Source organism: Pseudocercospora fijiensis (assembly GCF_000340215.1).
Source record: "Pseudocercospora fijiensis CIRAD86 unplaced genomic scaffold MYCFIscaffold_8, whole genome shotgun sequence".
Classification (NCBI taxonomy): domain Eukaryota; kingdom Fungi; phylum Ascomycota; class Dothideomycetes; order Mycosphaerellales; family Mycosphaerellaceae; genus Pseudocercospora; species Pseudocercospora fijiensis.
The window spans coordinates 1,399,151-1,423,073 of NW_006921539.1; the positions used below are offsets into that span (position 1 = coordinate 1,399,151).

The following is a 23,923-nucleotide window of genomic DNA, read 5'->3' on the forward strand; positions in this document are numbered from 1 at the left end:
TAAATAGATATTTCATTTGCCTATTATAGTGCCTTTCGGCCTATATAGGTCTGTTTCTATATATTATTTTAGGTAGGAAACCAACTTAGTTAGTAAAAACCTCCCTCCTATCCTATTTATAAGTGTTAATCTTCCTTGTTTCCTTGTTCTCCTTCCTCTAGGGTATACTAGTATTATAGTTGTTACCCTCTAACTACCTTGCCTACTACCCTACCCTTCTTTCCCCCTCTTCTTCCCTCCTTCTTATCTACTCCTTAGTTTCCCTTACTAGTGCGAATTATTGTATAAATCCTTATTTAATAATCTACTTCACTATCCTCTTTGGGTCTTCTTTGCTCTAGATTAGCTTGTCGTATTCCCTTTCTATTGCTTTTAGTCTCTAATCACTTCTGCCTTCTAACTATTAAGGGCAGACTAGCAGTATATACTTAGGGTTCTAAGATTAGTAGCTATATTAGTAAGCCCTGCTTTCAATTCCTAGGACGTTTCTTCTAAATAGGTAAGATCTAAATCCAATGTGTTTAGATCTGATTTAGATAGCTAGGCTTGCCTCGGCCCTATTTAGGTCCTTATAGAGCTAGTAGTTGTACTGACTAAATTTGATTAGTGCCTTTAGGGTTCCTAGTCTAACTTATGTTTTGTTCTATTCCTGCTCCTATAGGTATCTAGCAATTAATTCTGCTAGGCTTTGTTTCTCTCCCTTTAGTTTATCTTCCTTTAGCCTTATATTTGGTCCCTAAAGCTCTTTCTCTAGCATTTCTCTTATTAAGACTCTATATTGCTCTAGGTCTTTGACTTTCTAGGGAGTTATTTATAGTCTGTCTCGCCTCCTAGTCCTAATACACTAGGCTTTTATCTTGTCTAGTGCCTTTTGGATAGTCTGTTAGGCTAGGTATTCTATTGTCTTTACTGCATATTAGTGTCTTAGTCCCTTAAAGTATTGTTTAACTAGTGGGATCCCTAATTCTATTTCTACTACCCTTGTTAGTGTAGTTTTGTATACTCCTAGGATTTTCTTTAGGCTTTAGGTTTAGGACCTACTAACTGGTTGTTTAATCCTCTTTAGTGTTTTCTCCTAGGCTGTCTATATCTATGCTCTATATAGCATTGCTAGCTTGATAATTGCTTTGTATATAACTTTGGCTTTCTCGAATATAGCCCCCTATATAGAGGCTATAAGCCTATTAATGGATTGTATGTTAGTATCTGCCCTCTACTTTGCCTTCTTTACTTATAGTCCCTAATTCAGTTTTAGATCTAGCTAGATCCCTAGTACCCTAAGCTCTGCTAATAGTTAGGTTTCAAAGCCTTAGATAGTAATTGATTGCTTTATATTATAGGTTGATTTAGCCTTGCTAAAGTAGATAAGCTAGTACTTTTCTAGGGCGAATTTTACTCTATACCTCCTTGCCTATTTTTTACACTCCTAGTGCTTCTCTTCTAAGATCTTGTAGTTGGTTTCTATTGTCTTAGACTAGGCTAGGATGTTCGTATTATCTATAAACCCTAATGCTAATGTGTTTTTTGATTCTAGGAGTAGGAGTAGGTCTACTATAAAGATAAGGAAGAGGATTAGGGAGAGTATTAATCCTTAGGGGATTCCCTTTTTAGTTAGTATTAGGTCTGATTTGAATTTGCCTAGAATAAGCTATATTAATCTTTCCTATAGGAAGGACTAAATGAATTAGACTATCTAGTTTAGTATAGCTTTCTATTTAAGTATATATAGGAGCCTTTTATAGGAGACATTATTAAAGGCTCCTAAGATGTTAAGGGAGAGGAGGGTTGCTACCTAGTTTTAACTATAGTGCTAGATATGCTTGATCTATTCTATAATTAGTTCTATAGCTATTAGTGTTAACCTCTTCTTTCTTCCTCCTATCTAGCCTTTAGGAAGGATGTTCCTTTCCTCGGCAAAGGTTGTTAGCCTTTTAGCGACAATTTTTTCTAGTACCTTGCCTATTATATTAAGTAGGGCTATTGGTCTATAGGCCTTAAGCTATATATAGTCTTCCTTCTAGAGCTTCCTTAGTACTACTATTAGGGACTTCCTAAATAGTCTTAGGTAGTATCCTAGTGCTAGGCTTTGTAAAAAGATATTAGCTAGTGCTAGGGCTAGCCCCTTCCTATATGCTTTTAGAAGTTTGTTGTAGATCTTGTCTTCTCCTAGTGCCTTATTGCCTAGAATTTTCTTTAGGATCCTTTTAATAGTTTCGGGTTTGACCTAGGTGTCTCTTAGTATGCCTAGTAGTAGAGTCTCTTGTTCTATCTCCCTTATATCTAATAGGTCTGCTTGTACTTTTCTATAGAAGAAGTGTTAGCCTAGGGCTCTTGCTTTCCCTTCTATTATAGTCTACATTTGTCCTTATTAGTCTATAATGTCCGGGAATTGTAGTAGTATGTCCTTATCCTATTTAGGTCTCCTTGCCTATTTAGCTATCCTCTATATCTCCTCTAGTTTCTTTATAATTATTCCTATTATAGATCTCTATTCTTGTATCTTATCTTTCTTAATCTAGATCTTCTTTTCCTAGTAGGCTTTATTATAGTTGTCCTATGCTTCCTAGGTATAGGTTTGTATCTACTACCTCCTAGCCTTCCTTACTGCTTTAACCTTCCTTATATACTTACTAGTCTAGTATAGTTGCTAGTATAGTAAATGTTTCTTTGCTAGGGTATGCTTTCTAGCTACCTGTTTTAGGATTCCTGTTAGTTCTTCTACTGCTTTGTTAATGTCCTCTAGCCTTAGTAGGTACTTTGTTAAGAGTTCCTCTAGTTTTAGGTCCCTTTCTAGTTCCTCCCTAATCCTGCCCTATTAGGTACCCTTCTAGTTAAGCTTCTCCTCTAGTTCCCTTTCCTAATTGGCTTAGACATTTAGCTCAATCTATACCGGGAAGTAGTCTAATAATTCTTCTAGTTCCTAGTTGATCCTATATCTTATAATCCTATTCCTAATCTAATATAATACAAAGTATAGGTCTAGTATACTACTACTTCCTTTTGCCTCCTAAGTAATTAGTCCCTTTAGGGTAATAATTTCTATTTCTTCCCTCTCTAATATGTCAATTAGTCTTCCTACTAGGAAGTAGTAAGCTAGGGTAAAGTCTAAGCCCTAGAGGGGGTAGTAGAGGTTGAAATCCCTAAGTAGGATTTAGTAGGTATTCCCCTAGATAACTCTAGGTAGTCTTTCTAGGGTTTTTAGTTAGGTACTGCTTCTTAAGTCTAGTAGTGGGTTATATATATAGTAGACTTAGAGTATACCTTAGGATGTCTCTACTTAAACTGATATTAGGTCCCTATCCTCCTATAGTAGAGCCTACTAGGTTTCTGTATCTATCTCCTTACTAATGTAGATATATATCCTTAGGGCTCCCTAGTTGTAGATAATTAGGTAGTATCTTGGGTCTTTAACTGTTACTAGTCTCTTTATATATAGGTTAAGCTAGGGCTCTTGGATTGCAATAATGTAATATTCTTTTAGGTTTAGTGCTTAAAGGAAGCTCCTCTGTACCTTGTCTTTACTCTTGTTGATATTGTACTATATAATGTTTAGTAATGTTGCAGTATTTATTAGGTTTCATCTATATTATTTCCCTATAAGTTTTCCTTTAGTCTTCCCTTACTTTAGATTAACATTTGACTAAGCTTTGTTTGCCCTGCTTCCTTTCCTGCAATATTAAGGTATCTTAGTCTCCCTAGTTGCTAGTGACTCTCTTGTGCTAGTAAGGCCCTAAATATGAACCTATTATCTTGTCTAGACCTCTTTTGTAGTACTTAGCTAGGTTGCTTCTATACCTAGCTGCCCTAGCTTATTGTGTATCTTTTTAGTATATTGATTCTAGCTTCCTTTGCCTTCCTCGCTGCCTGTATTCTTACTAGGCATTCCTTCGCCTAAGAGGGGTGTCTTTTAGTATAGCATGCACATCTTGCTTCTCCCTTATATGCTTTATATTCTTTAACCTAGTAATCCCCTATATAATAGGAGTAGGTGTTGGTTATCTTTGTATACTTAGCTGCTAAGTGTCTATAGTGTTGATATTTGAAGCACTGCATTATCCTATAGTTGCTTCTGTATATCTCTGTTTCTAATCTCTTATAGTCCTAGAACAACCCCTAGTCTAGCACTATATTAGCTTACTCTGTACTCCCTACCTAGATAATTAGGGAAGACTGCTTCTTAGTCTCCTCGATTTTCCTTTTAATCTATACTACTTTTGTAATCTTTAGGTCTAGGTATATAGCTTAGTTTTGTCTCTATAGGCTCTTAATATCCTGTTCTTCCTTAAAGCTTCTTATTATGCTATAGGCTATAATTATAAATTGCTATTAGGAGACCTTTGCTGTTTTCCCTATCTTAGTTGTCTATTCTTTTTGTGTTTCTAGCTTCTTTTTGTCCTGCTCTTGTGCTATAAATAGCTTGATTACCCCTTTTCCTTCGTTCCTAGCCCTAATTACCTCTTTAACTGCAATTCTTTCTACAATCTCTTTCCCTATAAGTCCTTAGATTTCCTTTTACTCCTATAGGTCCGTAATGTAGATTCTAACTACTGTCCTCGGGGGTTTTAGCGCCTCCTAACTAGCTACTACTGCCTAGGTACGGTAGTTTAGGCTTGTTTCCTACTATTTCTTCGTAATCTTTGCTGCGACTATATTAGCTACCTTTGTAATTACGTAGCTTACCTAGTTGTAGATTGCTTTTAGTCCTCTAAGGAGTTCTGAGATCATTATCCTATATGCCCTCTTAGGGGTTCTTCTATCTTCCGCCTTTAGTACCTCCTCTGCCCTAGTATATAGTACTTTCCATTCGTCCTCCCTTCCTTCTTAACTGTCTTCCCTTCGTCTCTGATTGTTCGCTGCCATTTTCCCCTACGCTTAATAGTACTAGTATATAGTAGTTATTATTAATAATATATAGGTAAAGGACCGTAACTATTAGTAAAATATATAGTAAAATATACAAACAATTAATAAGAAAATTAATAAGAAAATTAACTAAAACATTAATAAAAGAATTTATAAAACAACTTTTAATAAAAGAACCTATAGAAAAATTAATTTTAATTATAGAAAACATACGATTTAAATTTATAAAATTACCGAAAAATATTAAAGGAACGAGAGCGAGAATAAGAGCGAGGAACCCTAAAATTCGCGGCTCCGCTATACTAGGTATATATAAAATTTAAAAACTCGCGGGCGCTACCGCTATTACTACGTAAGTAGAAGGAGCAGAAGTACTTACGTACGGGTACTATCCTAGTTAGTAAAACAATTAACAAAACAATAAACAAAACAACTAATAAAACAACTAATAAAACAACTAATAAAACAACTAATAAAACAACTAATAAAACAATTAATAGAACAATGAACAAAACAATTAATAAAACAATTAACAAAACAATTAACAAAACAATTAATAAACCAATTAATAAAACGATAAATAAAACAATTAACAAAACAATTAACAAAACAATTAACAAAACAATTAACAAAACAATTAATAAAACAATAAATAAAACAATAGTAGAACAATTAGTAAGGCAATTAATTAAATAATTAATTAAACAATTAGTAAAGCAATTAGTTAAACAATTAGTTAAACAATTAATAAAATAAATTATATTCTAGTAAATAAATAACTTATAATAAAGTTAAAAAGAAGGTAAATAATAAACTAGAGAAGAAACTAAATAATAAAGCAAATAATAGATTAAATAAAAAACTAGAGAACAAAGTAAATAAGAAACTAAATAATAAGCTAATTAATAGACTAAATAATAAGCTAGTACTAAACTAAGTAGTAAGATAGAAAACAAGTGGTAAATGGGGATATAAATAAGAGGACTTAGACGTATTAGAAAAAAGAAAACATATAATAAAAATAAATAAGAAAATATAAAATAGGTAAGTAAAACAAGTAAGATACTAAATAGAAAAACTGTAAAACATTAAAGAAAAAAATTAAAAATAGTTTTTTTAATAATATAAAAAGTAGTAATAGATATAAAAAATTAGAGAAAACTAGAATAAAAGTAAGTAATATATATAAAGTTAAAAATAAAAAAGTAGTATCTAAAATACTAGAAAAGAAAAATAGTAATACAAAAATATAAAAATACTTATTCCTAATAAACTATTCTAATAGAACTAAATCGTATAATAATAGTAATAGCTTCGAGGTCTAGCTTCGAGGTCTAAAGAACCGAATTAGCTTAGTATATATAAGGCGAAAGCTTCGCTCGCACTCCTCTAGGCACGCGCTAGCCGCCTAGGAGCACATTTTAAGGTAGGAGCTATAACTAGTAGGCCTAGCTATTGCCCTTCGGTTCTCGGATGCGAAATAGGCTAATATATCTTAGTGCGAGCTTAGGCCTTGTTTTACTATTAGGTAATAGGTGTTTGCGGATGCGGAGGTTCTTAGTGCTTAGTATAACTATATCGCCTTGTTTAAAGGTTATCGGTATATAGCGCTTATCGTAGTAGGCCTTTTGATACTCTTAAGCCTTTGTTAGATTCTTAGCTATCTTAGCATAGATTTCTCGTATCTTCTAGACACGTTCTATTGTCGCTAGTGTTTCTAGTACTTAACGCGCTTCCCTTTCCTTACGCTCGGCCTCGAGCGAGGTAAATAGATCTTATAGCAGGTCAGCGTTTTAGCCTATTATAGCTATATATAGTGAAACCTTAGTTAATAAGTATATACTATTATTGTACACGAATTCTGCAGGCTATAGGAGGTTAACCTAATCCTCGGGGTTCTTATTAATATAGCTGCGTAGGTACTACTACAGGGTAGCATTCTGCCTCTCTATTTAACCGTTAGTCTATAGATAGAAGGCTGTTAATAGCCGATGCTTTAGTCTTAGCTATAGGCATATTTCGCTCTAATAGTGCGATATAAATATCGTACCCCTATCGGAGACTATCCCCTTAGGGGTTCCCTAATAGGTATAGAAGATGTCACTCTATAGCGCCTCTACTATATTAATAGTAGTCTAGTCTTTCCGCGCCGGGATATATCGAGCGCCTTTAGTAAATCGATCCACTATAACAAGGATAGTATTATATACGTCCTTGCTGCCCCTACGCCTAGTAGGTAGAAGGCCTATAATAAAGTCTATTGTTAGCTTAGCAAATAGCTTCTTTAGAACAGGGAGCGAAGACAACTCGCCGAATAGCAAGTACTTCGGTGCTTTAACTCGCTAGTATACTATACAGGTCTGTATATACTCCTTTATATACCGCTTACTATTTAGCTAGTAGTATATGCGCGATAGTAACTCGTACGACCTCTCTATACTATAGTAACTAGCGAGCTTACTATTATAGTACCTCTTTAAAAGCTCTTGTCTAATCGATTGTTTAGCGGGGACATAGTATCTGCCCTTAAACCTTAAGTAACCTTTGTCGTCGATCGACTAACTATTACTCTTACTAGATCGAGTCGCCTGTCTACTTACAAGCCTATTAATACGCTCGACAGCAAAGGCGTCCCTCTACTAAGTACGCAATAGCTTATCTATAAACGATTAACTATCCCTATTTGCAAGGTTATTTAATAGTATCCGTACTATCGAACGAGGTACGCATTGTATATATCTAATAGCACTAGCAGCCGGAACTACTACAACCTCTTCTACAGTGCTATCGCTATATAGGCTATTACTATAGATAGTAATATCTTCAATCGAGTTATTATAGCTCGAGCGATCTACGTCCTTTCTAACGCGTACTAGAAGAACGACAACTCCGCTATAGTATTTGTTGCCGCCGCGGGGTCCGGAAGTCCGCTTATCCTACGCTTGCTTATTAATAATACGGGCTATAGCAATCTTATACTATAGGGTTAGAAACAAAGAATTGATGTATTAGGTCTCGCTGTCGTAATTAGATCGCCTCGATAGGCTATCGGTAGGGTTACTTACGCCTAGCCGGTATAATATATTAAAATTAAACCTAGCGAGGTAGACGGCCTATCTAGCCTATCGACCTATAACCCTAGTAACCTTAGTAATGCTACGGAGGTTGTTATAGTCTGTATAGACCTGAATTGTATACTAAGTACTATTAAGATAGTAGCGCTAATACTTAAAGGCTTCTATAATTGCTAAGAGCTCTTACTCGTAGGTCTTATATCGACGTTCTATATCGATTATCTTTCGTAAAAAGAAGGCAATCGGGTACTAGTAATAGTTATTATCTAATTGCTATAACATAATAGCCGATATAGCGAACTATAAAGCGTTAGTCTCAATTCGGATCTGCTTACTTAGCACGAAATAGTACAATAAGGGGACTTTAGTGAATCGTTTCTTTAGACCGTTAAAAGCGGCTTGTGTTTTATTAGTCTACCTAAACTCTCTAGAAGGGTTTGCCTTAGTCTTAGTAAGCTTAGTTAATAGTATTACATGCCTCGAATAGCCCTTAATAAAACGGCGGTAGAAATTAGCGAAGCCGAGGAACGATTAAAGCTCCTTAATAGACGTAGGAATAGGCTATTTAGTAATTGTTTTAATCCGATCCGGATTAGCCTTGATACTATTAGTTAATACGATAAAACCGAGGAAGGCTACCTCCTTAGTAGCAAAGGTGCATTTAGAAGGCTTGCAATATAGTCTATAGGCTCGTAGGCGGTCGAGGACCTTACGGACTATAGCCTAGTGCTCCGCAATATTAGGTAAGTGTATATAAACTAGGATGTTATCTAGGTAAACTATACAGAGGTAATCTAATAGGCCTAATAGGGCTCGATTAATATAGGACTAGAATATTGTAGGAGCATTAGCTAGGCTAAATAGTATAACTAAGTATTCGAAATAGCTATAGCGAGTACGGAAGGCTGTTTTCTATTCGTTACCCTTACGAATGCGGATACGATAGTACGCATCCTTAATGTCTAGTATAGTATAGTAGTAAGTACTAGAAAGGCGATCGAGGGTCTTATTAATAAGCGGGAGTAGACAGCGGTCTTTAATAGTAATAGCGTTAAGCCCGCGATAGTCGATATATAGGCGTAGGCTACTATCCTTCTTTAGTACGAATAGGATAGGTGTACTAGCAGGGCTGTTACTATACCGAATTCGACTATTAGCTAGGTTTTCCTCTAGGTACTTACGCAATATAGTAAGCTCTCGCTTACTAAGGTTGTAGAGGGGGCTAAAAGGAACCTCCTTGCCCTCTATAATGTTAATCTTATAATCCGTCTCCTTAAATATAGGCAATGTCGATGCTAGGTAGTGTTTGAATACATTAATATAGGTCTCTCGAATAGGCTCTAGTATACGAGCAAGCTAATTAGGGTCTATACTATTAGGGGGCATAGGCTTATCGTTATTACCGAGCAGGTCGGTAGTCGGATTAGCTAAGGCGGAGGCTAGTATTAGGTTGCTAATAAACAGGACCCTAATATTATTAGGATACTCGCTAATATCGATGTATTTAATGTCCTCTTTCCTAGCGATTCTAAATCGCTACTTCTAGAGGCCTAGGTCTATAGCTATAGCGTAGTACTTAAGAATAGGGTTGCTAATAACAATAGTAGCTCCCCTATATAGGTTGTCTATATCTACTACGTAGGCAGTAAAGTCTAGTAGGCGTTTATTTCCGAGGTCGTCCTTTAGAACTATAGGAACATAGTAGGCCCTATAGGTTAAGTGCCGAGCGTTATTAAACTAAGCAAGGGTTAGCAGGTTAGTCTTCGGCAGTTGTCGAAGGTCTAATTGCTTAGCTAGGCGATAGCTAATAAGGGCACTAACTAAATTTCCTAGATCTAGTATAACCTTAGTTTAATAGGTAGTGCCCTTCGTATCCTATACAAGGCAGGAGCGTGTTATAGCTAGCACAATATCGATGGTCTTACGCCGTACGAGGCTAATAGTTAGTGCGGCGCTTACTCTTTTTTCGACTAATTAAAAGAGCCGACTAGGGTAGCATTAACGGCTAAAAGGTGTTTCCTATACTTAGCTAAAGCACGGTTAATTCGGGCCTAGTCCTTAGGTTTGTCGTATTAGCCTAGTAGATAGCTAGTACTATTACAATTGAAGCACTTCAATCCGGTTAGTAGACTGCCGTAGCTATTATTACTATTGTTAGCCGAGCGGTTAGCATTGTAGGGATACGAGCCCCTTCTACGGCCCCTATCGCGGCCTCCTCTGTATAGCCGGCGGCTACGGCCTCTTCTACGGTTATTGTTACTGTTCCTATTGTTAGCATTATTATTATAGTAGGAACCTTAGTTTCCTCCGCGGCTACTACGATTGCCGCGGTTAGTACTAGCTAGCCGGATCCTCGATTCTAGTCGTTATTAGAGCTAGACAGCTCGTTCGGCTATTTCTACTTCGACTATAAATTGAATGCGTGTTAGGTTAGCTTGTTCGAACACACGGCGACGGTCCAATTCGAGGATAAGTTCCTATCTAAGTTTTAGGCGTATTTCCGAGATCTATATAGAATTAGTCTTAGCCGGGAGGTTATCCTCGAGGGTCTTTAAATAGGCCTCGAATGAACGAGCCGATTGATTAGTCTTTTGTTTAGCTCGAAGATATAGGTCCTAAGTATATTGTTGCCTTAGTATAGGGTTTCTAAGGGTGTCTAGTATAATAGTTTTATAGGTTTGCTACTAAATAGCGGTCTAATTATCGAGGGAATCAAAATGGTTATCCTAGGTACGTTTTAGGTCGCTATTAATGTACTGTATAGCATAGACGACTAGTAAATAGTCATTTAGTAGAGCCCTTAGTGCGTTTCGTTAGTTAAGCTTACAGTTACGGATATAGTCGTTGTATTGCTTTCGACTAGAGCCGTTAAATATAGTACAGTCCTTAAGTTTAGCATCCTTCTTCTAGACTAGGACTAATAGTAAGGAAGGCCCTACTATCGGCTTAGTGTTAGTTGTTAGGGCCTCCTAAAGGCGGCGAATTTCGAGGAGGTTGTCCTTTAGCTATTGTTCTTAACGTAGAGCAGCGAGCCTGTTTTAGGTAGCTTCTTAAAGTCTCGCTACTAGCTAGGGGCTAAAGGCTAGTTAGCTATATCGTCGATTAACAATATTGTTAAGAATGTCGTTAATAGGCAACTCTAGGTCGTTACCTAGAATTATAAGTTCTTCGGTAGGCTTAGTAGTAGGCTCTTCGGCAGGTACTTTAGCAGGTACCTTAGTAGGCACTTTAGTAGGTACTATGCTACTAGCATTGTCGTTGCTAGCGCTACTAGCGGTAGCACGGTTATTGTTTCGTAACGAGCCGGCTATTATAATAAGGGGTAGCACTAATAATGTATTATAGGCCCCTATAGTACGGATATAGCGGAATTAGCGAGTATCGGTCTAATGTGCTTAACTTAGTATAATAGGCCGTATAGAAGGCCTTGCTTGATAATTGGTACGGTTATTCTTAGTGGAATAGTACGTATAGGTCCCGTTCTTCGGGCGCAATATAGTTAGATTAGTCTTGTTCGTAGCTATACCGCTAAAAGCTTAAAATAAGGACTATCTAGCTGCTACCCTTAAAGGGTGGATCGAATACTGTATAAGAAGGGTATATTAGCAGGTAGATAGGGTAGTGGTAGGTACGAGTAGTATTCGATAAGAAGCTAGGAGGAGAGGGAGGAAGGTAGGAGAGTTAGCCTAACGCTAAGCGCTAAGCCCTGCCTAAGGCATTAAGACCCTAGCTTCACTCGGCCTAGTTATATGCTAATCACGTATAGCCTCTTTAGCCCTAACACTAATAAACCTTAGCGTTTCCTATATTAAAGATCGAACCTAATATTACGGGTAAGTAACGCGTACGTAGATGCTAGATATAAGACTTAATAGGTTCGATAAAGAGCTAAGTCTATCTATATAAATCCGAATGGTTTTATATAGTGCGCTAAGCGCTAAGTAGTAGGTTAGAGTCGCGTAGGCCGAATGCCTAAGGCTAGCGCTTTCTACCTAGGGCGTAGCCCTTTATAGTCTAGCTTAGAAAGAGGTTGTAGTTTAACTGGAAGTGCTTCTTAACGTAGATTATAGCACTCGAAGCCTTAAGGGTAGTAGGCAGGTCTATATAGACGGTTAGCCTTCTAGCAAGGGCACTACTACGTACGGTACTAGCTCTTTACGTACTTATAGTAGTCTATAATAGTCGTTCTTAGCTAAGTAAGCGATATACTAGGCTCGAGAGTAAAGTTAGTTATTGTCGCTATATTTAGCTTCCGCTTCTTCGTAGTAATAGTATTTAAGTCGTCTAATTCTCGAGTAGTAAGTATACGCTTTGTTATATAGACAGTCGCTCTACTAGTAAAAGGTTTATAGTTGCTAAAGATAACCTTCGGCTCGCGTAGACGAGGCTCTTACTTCTTTATAAAGTCGATAAGCTAGTAGTCGTAGAAGTGGCGTAGTAATAGTACTGCTCGCGAGCTACCTGTCTTAATTAGCTTTATAATCTCGTGTTTATACGTATAACCGAAGGTTTTAGTAAGGTAATCGTTGTAGCGGTACTACGGACAGCTATACGAGAAGGCGGAGTGCTTAATCTTATTGCTATTATCGTTAATCGTAGTCCTTAGAAGGGTAATAGCGTGTTTGTATAGCTTAGCTACTTTAAGAAGGCAATAGTCGCTAATAACTCGAGAGACACTAGTATAGAAGGCTCTAGTTAGTAACTTGTTATACCTCTTTAGGTTGTCTGCTATCGCGGTACGGCGGCGGTCGTAGCCTTCTTACTACTAATTAAGAAGCGACTCGAAGAGCGTAAAGATATCGTATCTGCTACTATAGTTAAGCTAGAGCTTAATACGTCTATAGCAAGACTCGACTCGAGAGGTTGTCTTACAACTAAAATAGAGGACTTAGTTAGTCTAGTAGTTAACAATCCGAGTTTTATAGAACTACTAGTTCTTATAAAGATAGGCCTTAAATATAGGATATACGTTATCTAGCTTAATAACGTTATTATTAAACTCTTCCTTAGTCTTACTATATATAGTATAAGTAAACAGCTTTATAAACTAAGTTATAGATAGACTATTAGTCTAATAACCGTTAGATTTGATTTGTATAAAGTCGCCTCGCTCCTTCCTTACTCGAGTAAGTATGTCTTAGTTTAGGTACTACTTATAGACGATATTCGAGGCCTCTAGAAATACCTCGTCGACCGCTAGTATTAAGGCTTCTTTATAATTAGTCGCTATAACGAGAGGTATAGCATAGCCGCCTTATTTAAGGCCCTTCCGTATAGATAGTAATAACTCGACGAAGTTAGCTTTATTAGGCTTCGGACGAATTAGACTAACACCGAGCTTAATCGTATCGTTTATCGGTCTAGCGGCAACTATGTCTAGTAACTCGAGGTTGTATAGATTAGTCGAATAAGTAGTGTCGAGAATTAGCTAATAAGACGTCGCTTTAAAGGCCTCGAGCGAGGTTAGATAAAGAGCTACTATTGCCTTAATTAAACCCTCCTTATCTATCTTAATATTATAGAAAATAGAGTGCTAATCGAGTAGGTTAACTATCCGCTAAGCTTAGTTATTAGTACGCCGCTTGTAAAGAGTCCTATTCTAGGAGATATTATATATATCGTAAGGTTTAAGTATTACTCTATGCCCTCGAAAATAGGCTATTATCTTCGACGTTAGTATACGAGCCTATTATAAGCGCTCTAATTACTCGAGGAAGTCGGCTATTCTTAAGCGCTGCTAGATAGTAGTAAGTACGATAACGTCGTCCTTCTTATAGTTATACTATATAGTATTCTTCCTTACTAGAATAGCGAATTTGCTACTTACTATCCGGCTTAAGAGGGCGGATAGTAATAGCGTAGAAATAGAACTTATAGTCTATCTTCTTCGTCTTCTTCCGCGCCTTATTCGTAGTATTTTAGGTATACTTATCTAGTTAACTATAGTAGCTATATATATATAAATAGCGGTATTTAATACTATTCTTATTCTTCTTTAGCTTCTACTCCTTAAACTCGTACCCCTCTAATATACTAAATTCCTAGATATAGCGCTCGAGAGCTCGTTTAGATAGAAACGTCGACTCTCGCGGCATTAGACCTCGCGGTAGCGAGGGCGCTTCTTCTAGTAGTTTCGTAGTAAACGTATACTTCTAAGAGCGCGGCGATACTAATCGATATTTAGGTAGAGATATACGCTCTTAAGGCAGGTTAAGTAAGCGACTGCGGCCTCGAATATACGTTTCCGAGACTAATTCGACTTCTTCCTATAACTTAATATCTACTACTACCTCTTCTACCTCCGCCGCGCTACTAATATCGTCTTTAGTAAGGAAATCGTCGATATAGGCCTTATACGATAGAGATTAAGCTATTATATTAAGAAAGATAATAAACTTCTAATAGAAATCTAATAGAAATACGTATTCCGATAGAAACGATAGAAATAATAGAAATATAATATTTAGTACGCGTACCTAGGCGCGACTATTAATAATACTAACTAAGAATAGCTATATCTAAAAACAGGTAGAAACAGCACGTAATCGACGACAAGGCGATTCCATATTAGTGCTAGGTCTTAATCTACTAGGGCTCGGGCAGCTAGCTGGGGCTCGGGGAAGTAACCAAGTGGCTTACGAGCTGTTGGCCGTCTACCACAACTCCTCGCCATAACAAAACGCAATCCCCGCAATTTGACCCCACAATTGACCTTTACAGCATTGTTTCCATGAGGGCAGGCAGCGCACAGCTTGTCCCACACGGCTGTATGGCGAATGAGGACGACGAACAATGCCTGATGAGCATCAGGATCAGCGATGAATGAATGGACGGGGGATGCGTATACGTCTCCCCTCCATCCAAAGGATTGCTTTATTGTTTTTTCCTTTATTGGACACACGTTCAAGCTCCATCACCTCGGTGGTACAGATATATATTGCTGCTTGATCCTGCTGATTTCCCCATGCCTAGAACACGGAACAAGCGACAAAAGACTACCACTGACAGTAATACTAACAACAATATGGCACACGCGTGGGCGAACCTCCCTCAGGCTCTTTCAGCCGCTCTGCCCAAGGCCAACAAGGCTGCGGGCTCAGATGGCCAGATCAGAGCTTTCACCAACTCCAATGCCATCACTGAGCCGGCACGTTTCGGTATCAAGGCCGCTGGTGGCAACGATGCCATTGTGGTCACCGTCGCCAAAGGCAAGGTCGAAATCGGCAGCGGCACCACGCAAGGTTGCGAATTCGTCATCTCCGCTCTACCAGAACAATGGCAAGAGTTCATGAAGCAGACACCGGTGATGCCATATCAGAGCTTCTGGGGTAAGAATGCATCACTCATTGAAGTCATGAGCAGTACCGCTCATGTTCCTTATAACCATCAGCCATCAAGCGAGTCATTGCGAGGATGCCCGCTAACGAGATCCAAGGCATGTTCGGCATGAACATCAAGCAGGAAGGTATCGCAATCGAAGGAGATGAGATTTCCTTCTCACGCTGGACCCACATCTGGCGTCGAGTCTTGGAACTCATCCACGATGCGCATTCCGGCGAAACTCCAGCCGATACCGAGCCTGAGACTGATGTGGACCATATTGTTGGACGATATGTCTATGTCAATGTCCCAAGCTATGGCAAATGCAAGATCTTCTACGACTCTGCTGGTGACGGCGACCAAGACATTGTCTTCCTCCACACTGCCGGAAGCGATAGTCGACAGTATCATGGTGTCCTGAACGATGAGCGGATGAGGAAGAAGTGCCGCATGTTTGCTTTTGATCTGCCAGCCCATGGCCGATCGTTCCCATACGAGAACTACCTCCCAGGATTGCACACCAACACTGAGGATATCTATGTCGGATGCATCGCCGCTGTCATCAAGAAGCTGAACCTCAACAGGCCAATCGTCTGCGGTGCGTCGATGGCTGGCCAGATCTCTCTGGCATGCGCGGTGCGATACAAGGAAGTTGGATGCTGTGGTACCATTCCTCTCCAGGGCGCTGACTACCTCAACATGGATCGCCAGTGGAATGACCAGAGTCCGTTCGTCAACCAGGCGCTCTACAACCCCGAGTGGATCTACGGCATGATGTCGCCCACCGCACCCTTCAAGAATCGCCAGCTCATCTGGCACCTGTACTCTGCCCAAGCCTATGGAATCTTCCACGGAGACTTGGACTTCTACTTCGGAGGTAAGATGGAACGGAATTCTCAAATTTTCTCCCCCCGAAAGATCGACTAACATCTTTCTTTTGACAGGTTGGGATGGACGTGATCGCATGAAGACCATCGATACCAAGGCATGTCCGGTATACATGCTTACCGGTGAATACGATTGGTCTAATACACCCGCAATGAGCCAAGCCACTTGCGATAAGATCCCCGGCGGCAAGCATCAGGCCATGAAGGGTCTGGGACACTTCCCAGCGACTGAGAATCCCAAGGTCTTTGTCGGATACGTTCTTGAGGCCATTGACCACATCCAGAAGACTCGAGCCTAGGCGCCAAGTTTGGCCCTGCGGCATCTTATGCGTGGCAGATTGTCTGTGTATACCTTAGTCCATGTATAGCTTATGTATGATGGCATGGAAAATTCAATTATGGTTCTTTATCATGAAGCATTTCCTTTTCATCCACGGGTATCTTTCCATTGCGATGACTCTTTTGAAATCTTACAAACGCGTTCCTGATGTGTCACGATCCCATTCCAGGCGCGGTGTTTCGTCGAATGGTGGTGCTGCCACGGCGTATTGCAGGAGAGACGCTTACATCACTCGCATGCCTTGACCATGGTCTATGCGGTCGTTCTCTGTCCCACTGCCTCAATGCAGGCTCGGGCGGGCTCGGCGGTGGCACGCTGTTCCTCGTTTCTGCGAGTGGCCAAGGCTCCGTTAGTCCTCTCTCGACATCAGCCTCATCCCGATTACCCCGATTATCAACGATTGGCGTTGATTGATAAATGCCATCTTGGCTCGAATCCGAGTCATCGGAATCTACATATGTGCTGCGGCTGGGATATCGTATTGTCTCTGGAATCGTGTCGCTGTCGTATTCTTCATGCGTCTCAGTGGGCGATGTCAAGGCTGGTAGTGGCTCTGTGACTTTGATCTTGCTTCCGAGTCCCGAGAAGTGGATCATTTCGATAGCTTCAGGTCTCCATAGTGATGTCCGCCAAGATGCCATCCGCAAAGACAGTGTCTTACTGGTGGCACGACTTGAAGAAGTCCTGCCGCGTGATCCAGACTGTGCTGATTCCGGCCCCGAGGACGAAGACGACATGCTCAAGTTCCGTGACCAGAATTTTCGCTGGAATAGTGGTTTCAGGATTGGTGCGTTTACTGCTGCGATAGCTGCAATAGTCTCCCTTACGCCCCAGCTATTGATCGCAAGTGCAGACGGATTGACGTCCAGTGTCTTGCATATCCGGACGATTGCTGCTGTAATCACAAAGATGCCTGATGATAACAGAATTCCAACTGTGAGCTTCTTCCGAATGGATATTCTGAGCCTACACAGCATGGGAATGGCGATACAAAGCAGTGCCGCATCGGTCAAGACGTTCAGAATCGTACAGACGTAGAAGTTCTGGTTCCTGATCAGCGTAGGTTACTAAGTGTCTTCTTCATTGAACCTCTTACTTGAGCTCTGAACATACACCTGGAGGGAGGTAATGGACGGACTTGCCAATTGCGATGTATGGGATAGCAAGAGAGAGTTATCGTCAAGAAGACGGCGATATAGGTGACTGCGCATGCGACACCAAGAATCTTGACGAAGATTTGCTCCGACAGCCCGAATGTGATTCGGTTGAAAAAGAAAAGCATACAAGCTTTTAAACTCCAGCTGAGCATTATCAGAGTGGGAAGACCTGCAAATCCCTCTAATGCGACTCACATCAGGGTAGCGTATGTATACCATGCAAACAACTCCATCTTGGAACCGTAGACGACTCTGTCGACCTGATCCTCGGTAAGTCTACTGATCTGCTCAGGCGTGTAGTCAACGTTAGAGCCCTCGAGGTAAGTGATGGTAACCTGCAAGACCTATCAGAGCTCGAGACCAGCGAGAGCAGAAGTGTCAGACACTCACTGTTATTGCATCGGCCGTGTAGCAGGCCAGTACGACAATAGACATGTAGTCGTCTCCAGCGAACTTTCTCCATCCCGCCGTGCGCAGCCTGACGGCGAATCGTGCCAGAATGATGCCGACTCCGACTCCAAAAAGCGCCCAGACTTCTCGCAGGAATGCAGGCTTATGATAGACTTGCGTGCTGCCCATTCCATGCAGATAGCAGCGATTGAGAGAGCCTCAACAATGCAAGGTGATGTAGAGACAAGAAAACCAACCGATTTTCAGCAGCCTGCCAATACTACAGTAACACATTTCTGGGTGCGGGCCTGAGGGGAAGGTAGTGGGTCATTGTTAGCCTCAAGTCCATCGCCATTGGCATTTGGACTGAGGGTGGTAATACTCCGGTACAGCAAGACACAACGCGTGGAGCTGGGGTGGTACCTTGTAGATATCCCAGTAGGCTGTGCGGAGGATCTTCGCTGGTTGTCGATGATTGTTGATCGGTGCATGTCAACAAGGGCACCGGGCAGCAACTGATGACGAACTGACGGTGCCCGGTGAGTCGGTGCTGAATGTGTATGTAGGTGTAGAACTCGTGATAAGGTTCCATCTCGGTGGCAAAGGCCGACGGATTCAGTCCCGGGGTTCCCGCTGAAGCCATAGAACATCCTTGGTTGATGGTATATGATAGGTTTCACAGCTCTTTCAAGCAGGAGCGACGAAAAATGAACGGAACGTCTTGCGTGCTCTTTGATATCTTTTGTCAGCGCCTTGTGAGGGACCAAGTATGTATACACGCGCGGGCGTTGCTTGAACCATCTCCTTCCCTACCGATTGACAATGGGAAATATCTTACAGTGATGGAGTGATTATTGACTTGGTGGCGAGAGGGAAGGAGAACTGCGAGTCCGAACTATATACTATATTCAGGTCTCGGCCCGCCCAACCTTTTTCTTGGCGCTTTCGGCACATCGACAGCAGTGTCAACGTCTCCTGATCGTTTCAACGTATGGTGGACGGACTTGCGCGAATATTATTATTATCGTACAGGCTACAGCAGATCTGCCTTCGACGAGTAGACAGCAAGGAAGAACTATTGAGCAACGTAAGACAGCCTGCATGCTCGCTCGCTGGGACAGAATCTTCAGCTGTGCTTCATTGACCAAGACATCTGGCAGAAAAGATGATACATCAGACCATTGTATCTGCCTGGCTGCCATGAGTGCGCACACTACTGCGGCATCTCACGAGTCACATGACAGCCAATCCCCGGAGACGGACCTAGATACTCCGAGTGTTGCTGCCCAAGATGCATCAGCTCAGTCACATGACTGTTACATGACTTCTTGGCATATGAAGAATTTTCACCCTGTTTTTAGTCTATAGAATGGACAGAATATAGGCAATCAACGAAGCCAATTCAACCGCTAGACAATGCAGTGTCACGTAAGCAATCAACTGCGCTGTGCGTGATATGATGCAGGTCCTCTCGACCCCTCCGACCCCAATGGCTAGCGATCAAATAAGAGGAACGACGACACCTCTTCTGCATTGACCTTCGACATCGACATCCCAGCGTGGACATTGCGGGGCATCTCATTCTTGTCGTTCAGAAGGAGCTGGCATGAGTGAGCCTGCCATTATGCCGATTCTCGAAATGCTTGGTGCAATGGCCTGATATCCAGTTTACCAATCGACGACACGCTCCAGTCCAAGGCATAGAGGGAAGGAATCCGAATTCCCGCCGTGTCTTGAGCACATGGCTACGCATATAGCTGGGCTGAATCTGGAGGCGCGGCCAAAAGATCACAGCTGTAGTACGGAGACCAAAGCCTCAATTTCCGATGCACCGAACTGCTGGAACAAAGTGAGGAGTCGTGCGGTACCGCATTCGCATCGCGTGATACACAGAGCAGCTATCTCCACAGCTAAGGTGGCTCATTCTTCTCCCCCCATTGCTTGTCAAACTGTCCTTCTTCATCAAACCACAAAATCATCATCGAAAATGAAAGCTCTCACTTATGACGGAGTCGGAAAATGGAAAGTCGTGGAAAAGGACATCCCAAAAGTAAAGGATGGACATGAAGCACTTGTCAAGCTCGTCCGAACCACCATTTGCGGTTCGGATCTTCACATCTTGAAAGGCGATGTGCCGACTGTCGAGCCAGGACGCACGCTAGGCCACGAGGGAATCGGAATCATCGAAGAGACCGGAAACGAAGTCAAGAATTTCAAGAAAGGTGATCGCGTAATCATCCGATGCATTACATGTTGCGGCACATGCACCTTCTGCAAGAGAAGCATGGCAGACTCGTGCCGAAAAGGAGGCTGGATTCTCGGGTCAGTTAGAGATGATCGATAGCCCGAGTTTGCTACGTACATACCTATCCCACTGACATTGATCCCAGCCATACTCACGATGGCACGCAAGCCGAATACGTCAACATCCGCTACGCAGACACATCTCTCTACCTAGTCCCCGAAGGAGTCGACGAGCGAAGTCTGCTAGTCTTCAGCGACATCCTCCCAACAGGTCTCGAAGTCGGCGTTCTGCGTGGGAAAGTGACACCGGGCTGTAGCGTCGCCATTGTCGGTGCCGGCCCCGTAGGACTAGCAGCAGGCCTAACAGCCCAACTCTACGCCCCCTCCAAACTCGTCTTCTTCGACATGGACGACTACCGCCTCGAAGTCGCCAAGAAAATGGGCGCCACTCACACCTATAACGTCAAAGGAAACTCCAACGTCCGTGCCCTCGCGGCCGAACACATGGGTGAAGGGGATGGCTTCGACGTCGTGTGCGAGGCGGTGGGAATCCCCGCGACTTTCAATATGTGTGAGGAACTTGTGGGGTTGGGAGGACATATTGCGAACATTGGCGTTCATGGAACGAAAGTGGATTTGCATATTGATAGGTTGTGGTCGAGGAGTACGACGATTAGTATGGCGCTTGTGAGTGCGCATACGATTCCGACGTTGTTGAATTTGTATGCGAATGGGAAGTTGGGCAATGCTGGGGATATGGTTACGCATGGTGAGTTTTCATTTTCGTTTCATCGATTGATTGCATTACATTGCTGATGTGGAATGGCAGATTTCAAGTGGAGCCAGATTGAAGAAGCGTATGATGTTTTCAGTCGAGCTGCGGAGACACGATCTCTCAAAGTCAATATTGAGTTCTAGTTGTATTCATTGGTCGTCGTTGTACATAATGCTGTTGTTCTGTACAAAGCAGATCCGCTATTCGAGAATCGTCCGTCTCCGTTGTTGAGGCGTCGATGCCGATGCCGTTTGTTCCACGTACTTTGCAAATCTTACCAGTGGCATGTCGATATACTTCCAAAAGAGATGTCCTCCGCCAATGGATATTGTTAGCATGCATATCCATCCGAGCATCAGTCCGCCACAGTATCCTGATTTCGACCCGAAGCCTGTAAGTTCCCAGATTTTTGGCTGCAGAGCAAAGCCGATGGAATGTAGCAATGGTCCGTGAACCAGATACAGGCCGTAAGAGATCTTCCCGAGGTATTGAGGTATTGAAGAGCCGAGGAATGCTTTGATGGGTGAAAGCCGGGGTACACACCAGAGGACGACTATGGCTGCTGCAGAGTGCCAGAATTTGAAAGTGTCGTTATAAAGCAACTTGATGAGGTTGTGAAGGAAAATGAAGCCAGGAGTCTTCTTGCCCTGTTCGTCCGGGAAAGAGAGCACGTAGAATGCTACCACGAGTGGAAAATATCTCCAAGCCATCAATGCGTATCTCCTGGCCTTTGGAGGTGGCTCCGGGATCGAGGCGGGATGGTCTTCGGTGGGCAACAGCGATTCCTTCTCTTCTAGTAGTGTTGTGTTCTTAATCGTATGACATAGATGAAGATCGGCAACCAAAGCCCCTCCAGTAAATGTCGCGACATCCCATCGTCTCGCAGCGAACATGTAAAGGGTGACGAAGGTGATGAACCCCAGTCGCCATCGCTGCCTGAGGCGCATAGAAGCGAGTAGTAGCATGAAGAGGACCATCGAACTCCGAAATTCCACGGGAATGGTCCACGTATGAGGGTCGTAAGGATTGTAGAAAATCGTCGTCTTGAAAGGAGTTTGCCAGCCCCACCACATTTTCCCAAAATTCCACACCTGAGCCCCGAAAGTTTTGAAGATGGGTGGATGTTGCTCCCACACTCCCTTCATCAATTTCGTATTGTTCAATTTTCGTCCTTTCTCAAACGCTCCAAAGTACGCCGCGCACATGACCATCAGCATGCTGATCGATGCGGGCAGATATAATCTCATCCAACGTCGCAGAGCCAGAGAGGCTAATCGCGCGACTCCGTGATCAAGTCGGTCGGTTCGTGTCGCTGCCAGAAAGCCATGGCTCAGGACGTATCCGGATATTGCAAAGAAGAGGGTTACCATGGCCCGGCCACGGACAATGAGACATAAGATCGGTAGTTGGTGCAAATATCTTGAGGCTCCATGTTCGAGTTCAACGGCATACCCGTGGATTGTCGTCTGAGTATATGGATAAAGGAAATGGAAGTTGAAAACGATCAAGCAGGCCAAGCCTCGAAGTCCGTCAAACGAGGCAGTTCGAGAGGTTTTGGTTGGAGATGCAGCTTGGTTCGATGTGGTAGGTTGAGATGTGGAGAAGAGTCTGGAGAGGATTTCGGCCGGCCGAGTGCGTGTGTAAGTCTTGTGCACGACATCTCGAAGGGTTTTCCCTAGAAGTAGAACGTTTTCCTCGGATTGCATCGTCCTTTCGCCAAGACGGTCGGTTAGCATAACGCGTACAGTAGCCATTGCATCATGGGGTCCTCCACATACTGCATGCTCTTAGATCTTCTGTGGGCAGTAGTGTAGAGAGAAGAAGCTTCTTCTACACCTGAAGCACATCCGGGAAAGACTGGCATTTTGTTGTTTGTTAACCGTGCAGCTGACATTCGTCAAGTGCGTTGGCAAAGTCTTCGGCACCAAGAGCTTGGTGGCGTTGACAACGTGATGTCAACCATGGGTTGCTTTGATATATTGTGAGAAGATGATAAGTAACCACGGCAGGAAAGGCAAACCATGGGATGACCTGTAGTCAAATGCCATGGTCAGGCGGCGAGTGGACCGCTATGATATGTGTTGTCGCGTGAGCACTGAACAGCTTATTGGGCGATTCCGACTTTGGGAGAAAGGGATAGGTGTCGATCTTGCTCCCTGTATCATCCTGCTCCACTTAGTCTGTTCGAATTGCAGGTCGTACCCAATGCTTCTTCCTGGGACTCACGCGTGTTGCAATAATAATGATTCAGCTGCATTCCAGCCTCGGAGTAAGCATTAGCACGTTTGTCGCGCTAGTGCAGCCTTATTGCAATGATGTGCCGTTTGGAAAGGCTGGGGTCGTCAATCTCTGCTGATTGGTCGGGTGTGTTGTTTCTGTTCAGCATCTTTGCAATGTCCGCTCTTATCGTCGCTTACATCTATTCTACCCTATGTATGCGCCTCGAGATGAATCTTCCTTGGAATGCTCAACGACCGGAACGTCTCCGAACTTGTTGAGATGTCATTCGGCGTATGAAGACTCGTCGCTCTCAGTGACCAAGTCCACATTCAAAGCCACAACTGCGCCACGGATGGGATGGGGCACATGCTGGAAGTCAGATGAAGAGGTTCTTCTTGCTTCTCAGGCTGGAAAGGAGCAAGCCCGATGGCAGGGTGTTGTGAGTCACGCTCTGACGAGATACCAAGACTTGGTCATATTGCCATGTCGAGCTGAACTGACGGGAAGGGAAGACATATGTCGTGCGGGCTGCAGGTACTGTAGAAGATGGCGAATAAGGAGAGCCGGCCAAGAATACCCGAACCTTTTCCGCCCGTGTCCAAGGTCAGCGTCATAGCGCCAAGGCCAAGGTGGGTGGATGTGGATGTTGAGTT

At 42.3% G+C, this 23,923-nt stretch overlaps 5 protein-coding genes across 5 annotated transcripts; 2 read left to right on the top strand and 3 right to left on the bottom strand.

The window, feature by feature from the left end:
- Window positions 1-14,911: 14,911 nt before the first annotated feature.
- Window positions 14,912-16,552, top strand: MYCFIDRAFT_183690 (uncharacterized protein). Its single transcript, XM_007931870.1, has 3 exons — window positions 14,912-15,265; window positions 15,373-16,134; window positions 16,202-16,552. Exons 1-3 carry the CDS (start codon window positions 14,962-14,964, stop codon window positions 16,441-16,443), a joined length of 1,308 nt encoding a protein of 435 aa, XP_007930061.1. The 5' UTR covers window positions 14,912-14,961; the 3' UTR covers window positions 16,444-16,552.
- Window positions 16,553-16,567: 15 nt separating this feature from the next.
- MYCFIDRAFT_204775 (uncharacterized protein) lies at window positions 16,568-17,208 on the bottom strand. Its single transcript, XM_007931871.1, has one exon. The coding sequence runs from the start codon at window positions 17,123-17,125 to the stop codon at window positions 16,637-16,639; it is 489 nt and encodes a 162-aa protein (XP_007930062.1). The 5' UTR covers window positions 17,126-17,208; the 3' UTR covers window positions 16,568-16,636.
- A 28-nt stretch (window positions 17,209-17,236) lies between these two features.
- MYCFIDRAFT_50841 (uncharacterized protein) lies at window positions 17,237-18,791 on the bottom strand (the record flags this gene model as incomplete). The annotated part of the gene is made up of 4 exons (XM_007931524.1): window positions 18,032-18,791; window positions 17,837-17,976; window positions 17,581-17,785; window positions 17,237-17,527 (listed from the first exon to the last, which is right to left on the bottom strand). Coding segments are annotated over exons 1-4 (825 nt in total), but the record flags the coding sequence as incomplete, so codon positions are not given.
- Window positions 18,792-19,981: 1,190 nt separating this feature from the next.
- Window positions 19,982-22,634, top strand: MYCFIDRAFT_70716 (uncharacterized protein). The gene is made up of 3 exons (XM_007931606.1): window positions 19,982-20,353; window positions 20,422-21,044; window positions 21,105-22,634. The coding sequence occupies exons 1-3, from the start codon at window positions 20,019-20,021 to the stop codon at window positions 21,191-21,193; spliced, it is 1,047 nt and encodes a 348-aa protein (XP_007929797.1). The 5' UTR covers window positions 19,982-20,018; the 3' UTR covers window positions 21,194-22,634.
- On the bottom strand, window positions 21,168-23,786 carry MYCFIDRAFT_204777 (uncharacterized protein; the record flags this gene model as incomplete). The annotated part of the gene is made up of 2 exons (XM_007931872.1): window positions 21,168-22,658; window positions 23,719-23,786. 2 exons carry the CDS (start codon window positions 23,784-23,786, stop codon window positions 21,251-21,253), a joined length of 1,476 nt encoding a protein of 491 aa, XP_007930063.1. The 3' UTR covers window positions 21,168-21,250.
- Between the last annotated feature and the right edge of the window lie 137 nt (window positions 23,787-23,923).

Excerpts from the sequence above, each read along its gene's own strand:
- MYCFIDRAFT_183690 (XM_007931870.1), top strand. The coding sequence starts at position 14,962 with ATGGCACACGCGTGGGCGAACCTCCCTCAGGCTCTTTCAGCCGCTCTG. Across the intron at positions 15,266-15,372 it reads GCCATATCAGAGCTTCTGGG|GCATGTTCGGCATGAACATC; the intron begins GTAAGAATGCAT and ends ACGAGATCCAAG. Across the intron at positions 16,135-16,201 it reads CTTGGACTTCTACTTCGGAG|GTTGGGATGGACGTGATCGC; the intron begins GTAAGATGGAAC and ends TTCTTTTGACAG.
- MYCFIDRAFT_204775 (XM_007931871.1), bottom strand. The coding sequence starts at position 17,125 with ATGGCATCTTGGCGGACATCACTATGGAGACCTGAAGCTATCGAAATG.
- MYCFIDRAFT_70716 (XM_007931606.1), top strand. The coding sequence starts at position 20,019 with ATGAAAGCTCTCACTTATGACGGAGTCGGAAAATGGAAAGTCGTGGAA. Across the intron at positions 20,354-20,421 it reads AAAGGAGGCTGGATTCTCGG|CCATACTCACGATGGCACGC; the intron begins GTCAGTTAGAGA and ends CATTGATCCCAG. Across the intron at positions 21,045-21,104 it reads TGGGGATATGGTTACGCATG|ATTTCAAGTGGAGCCAGATT; the intron begins GTGAGTTTTCAT and ends GTGGAATGGCAG.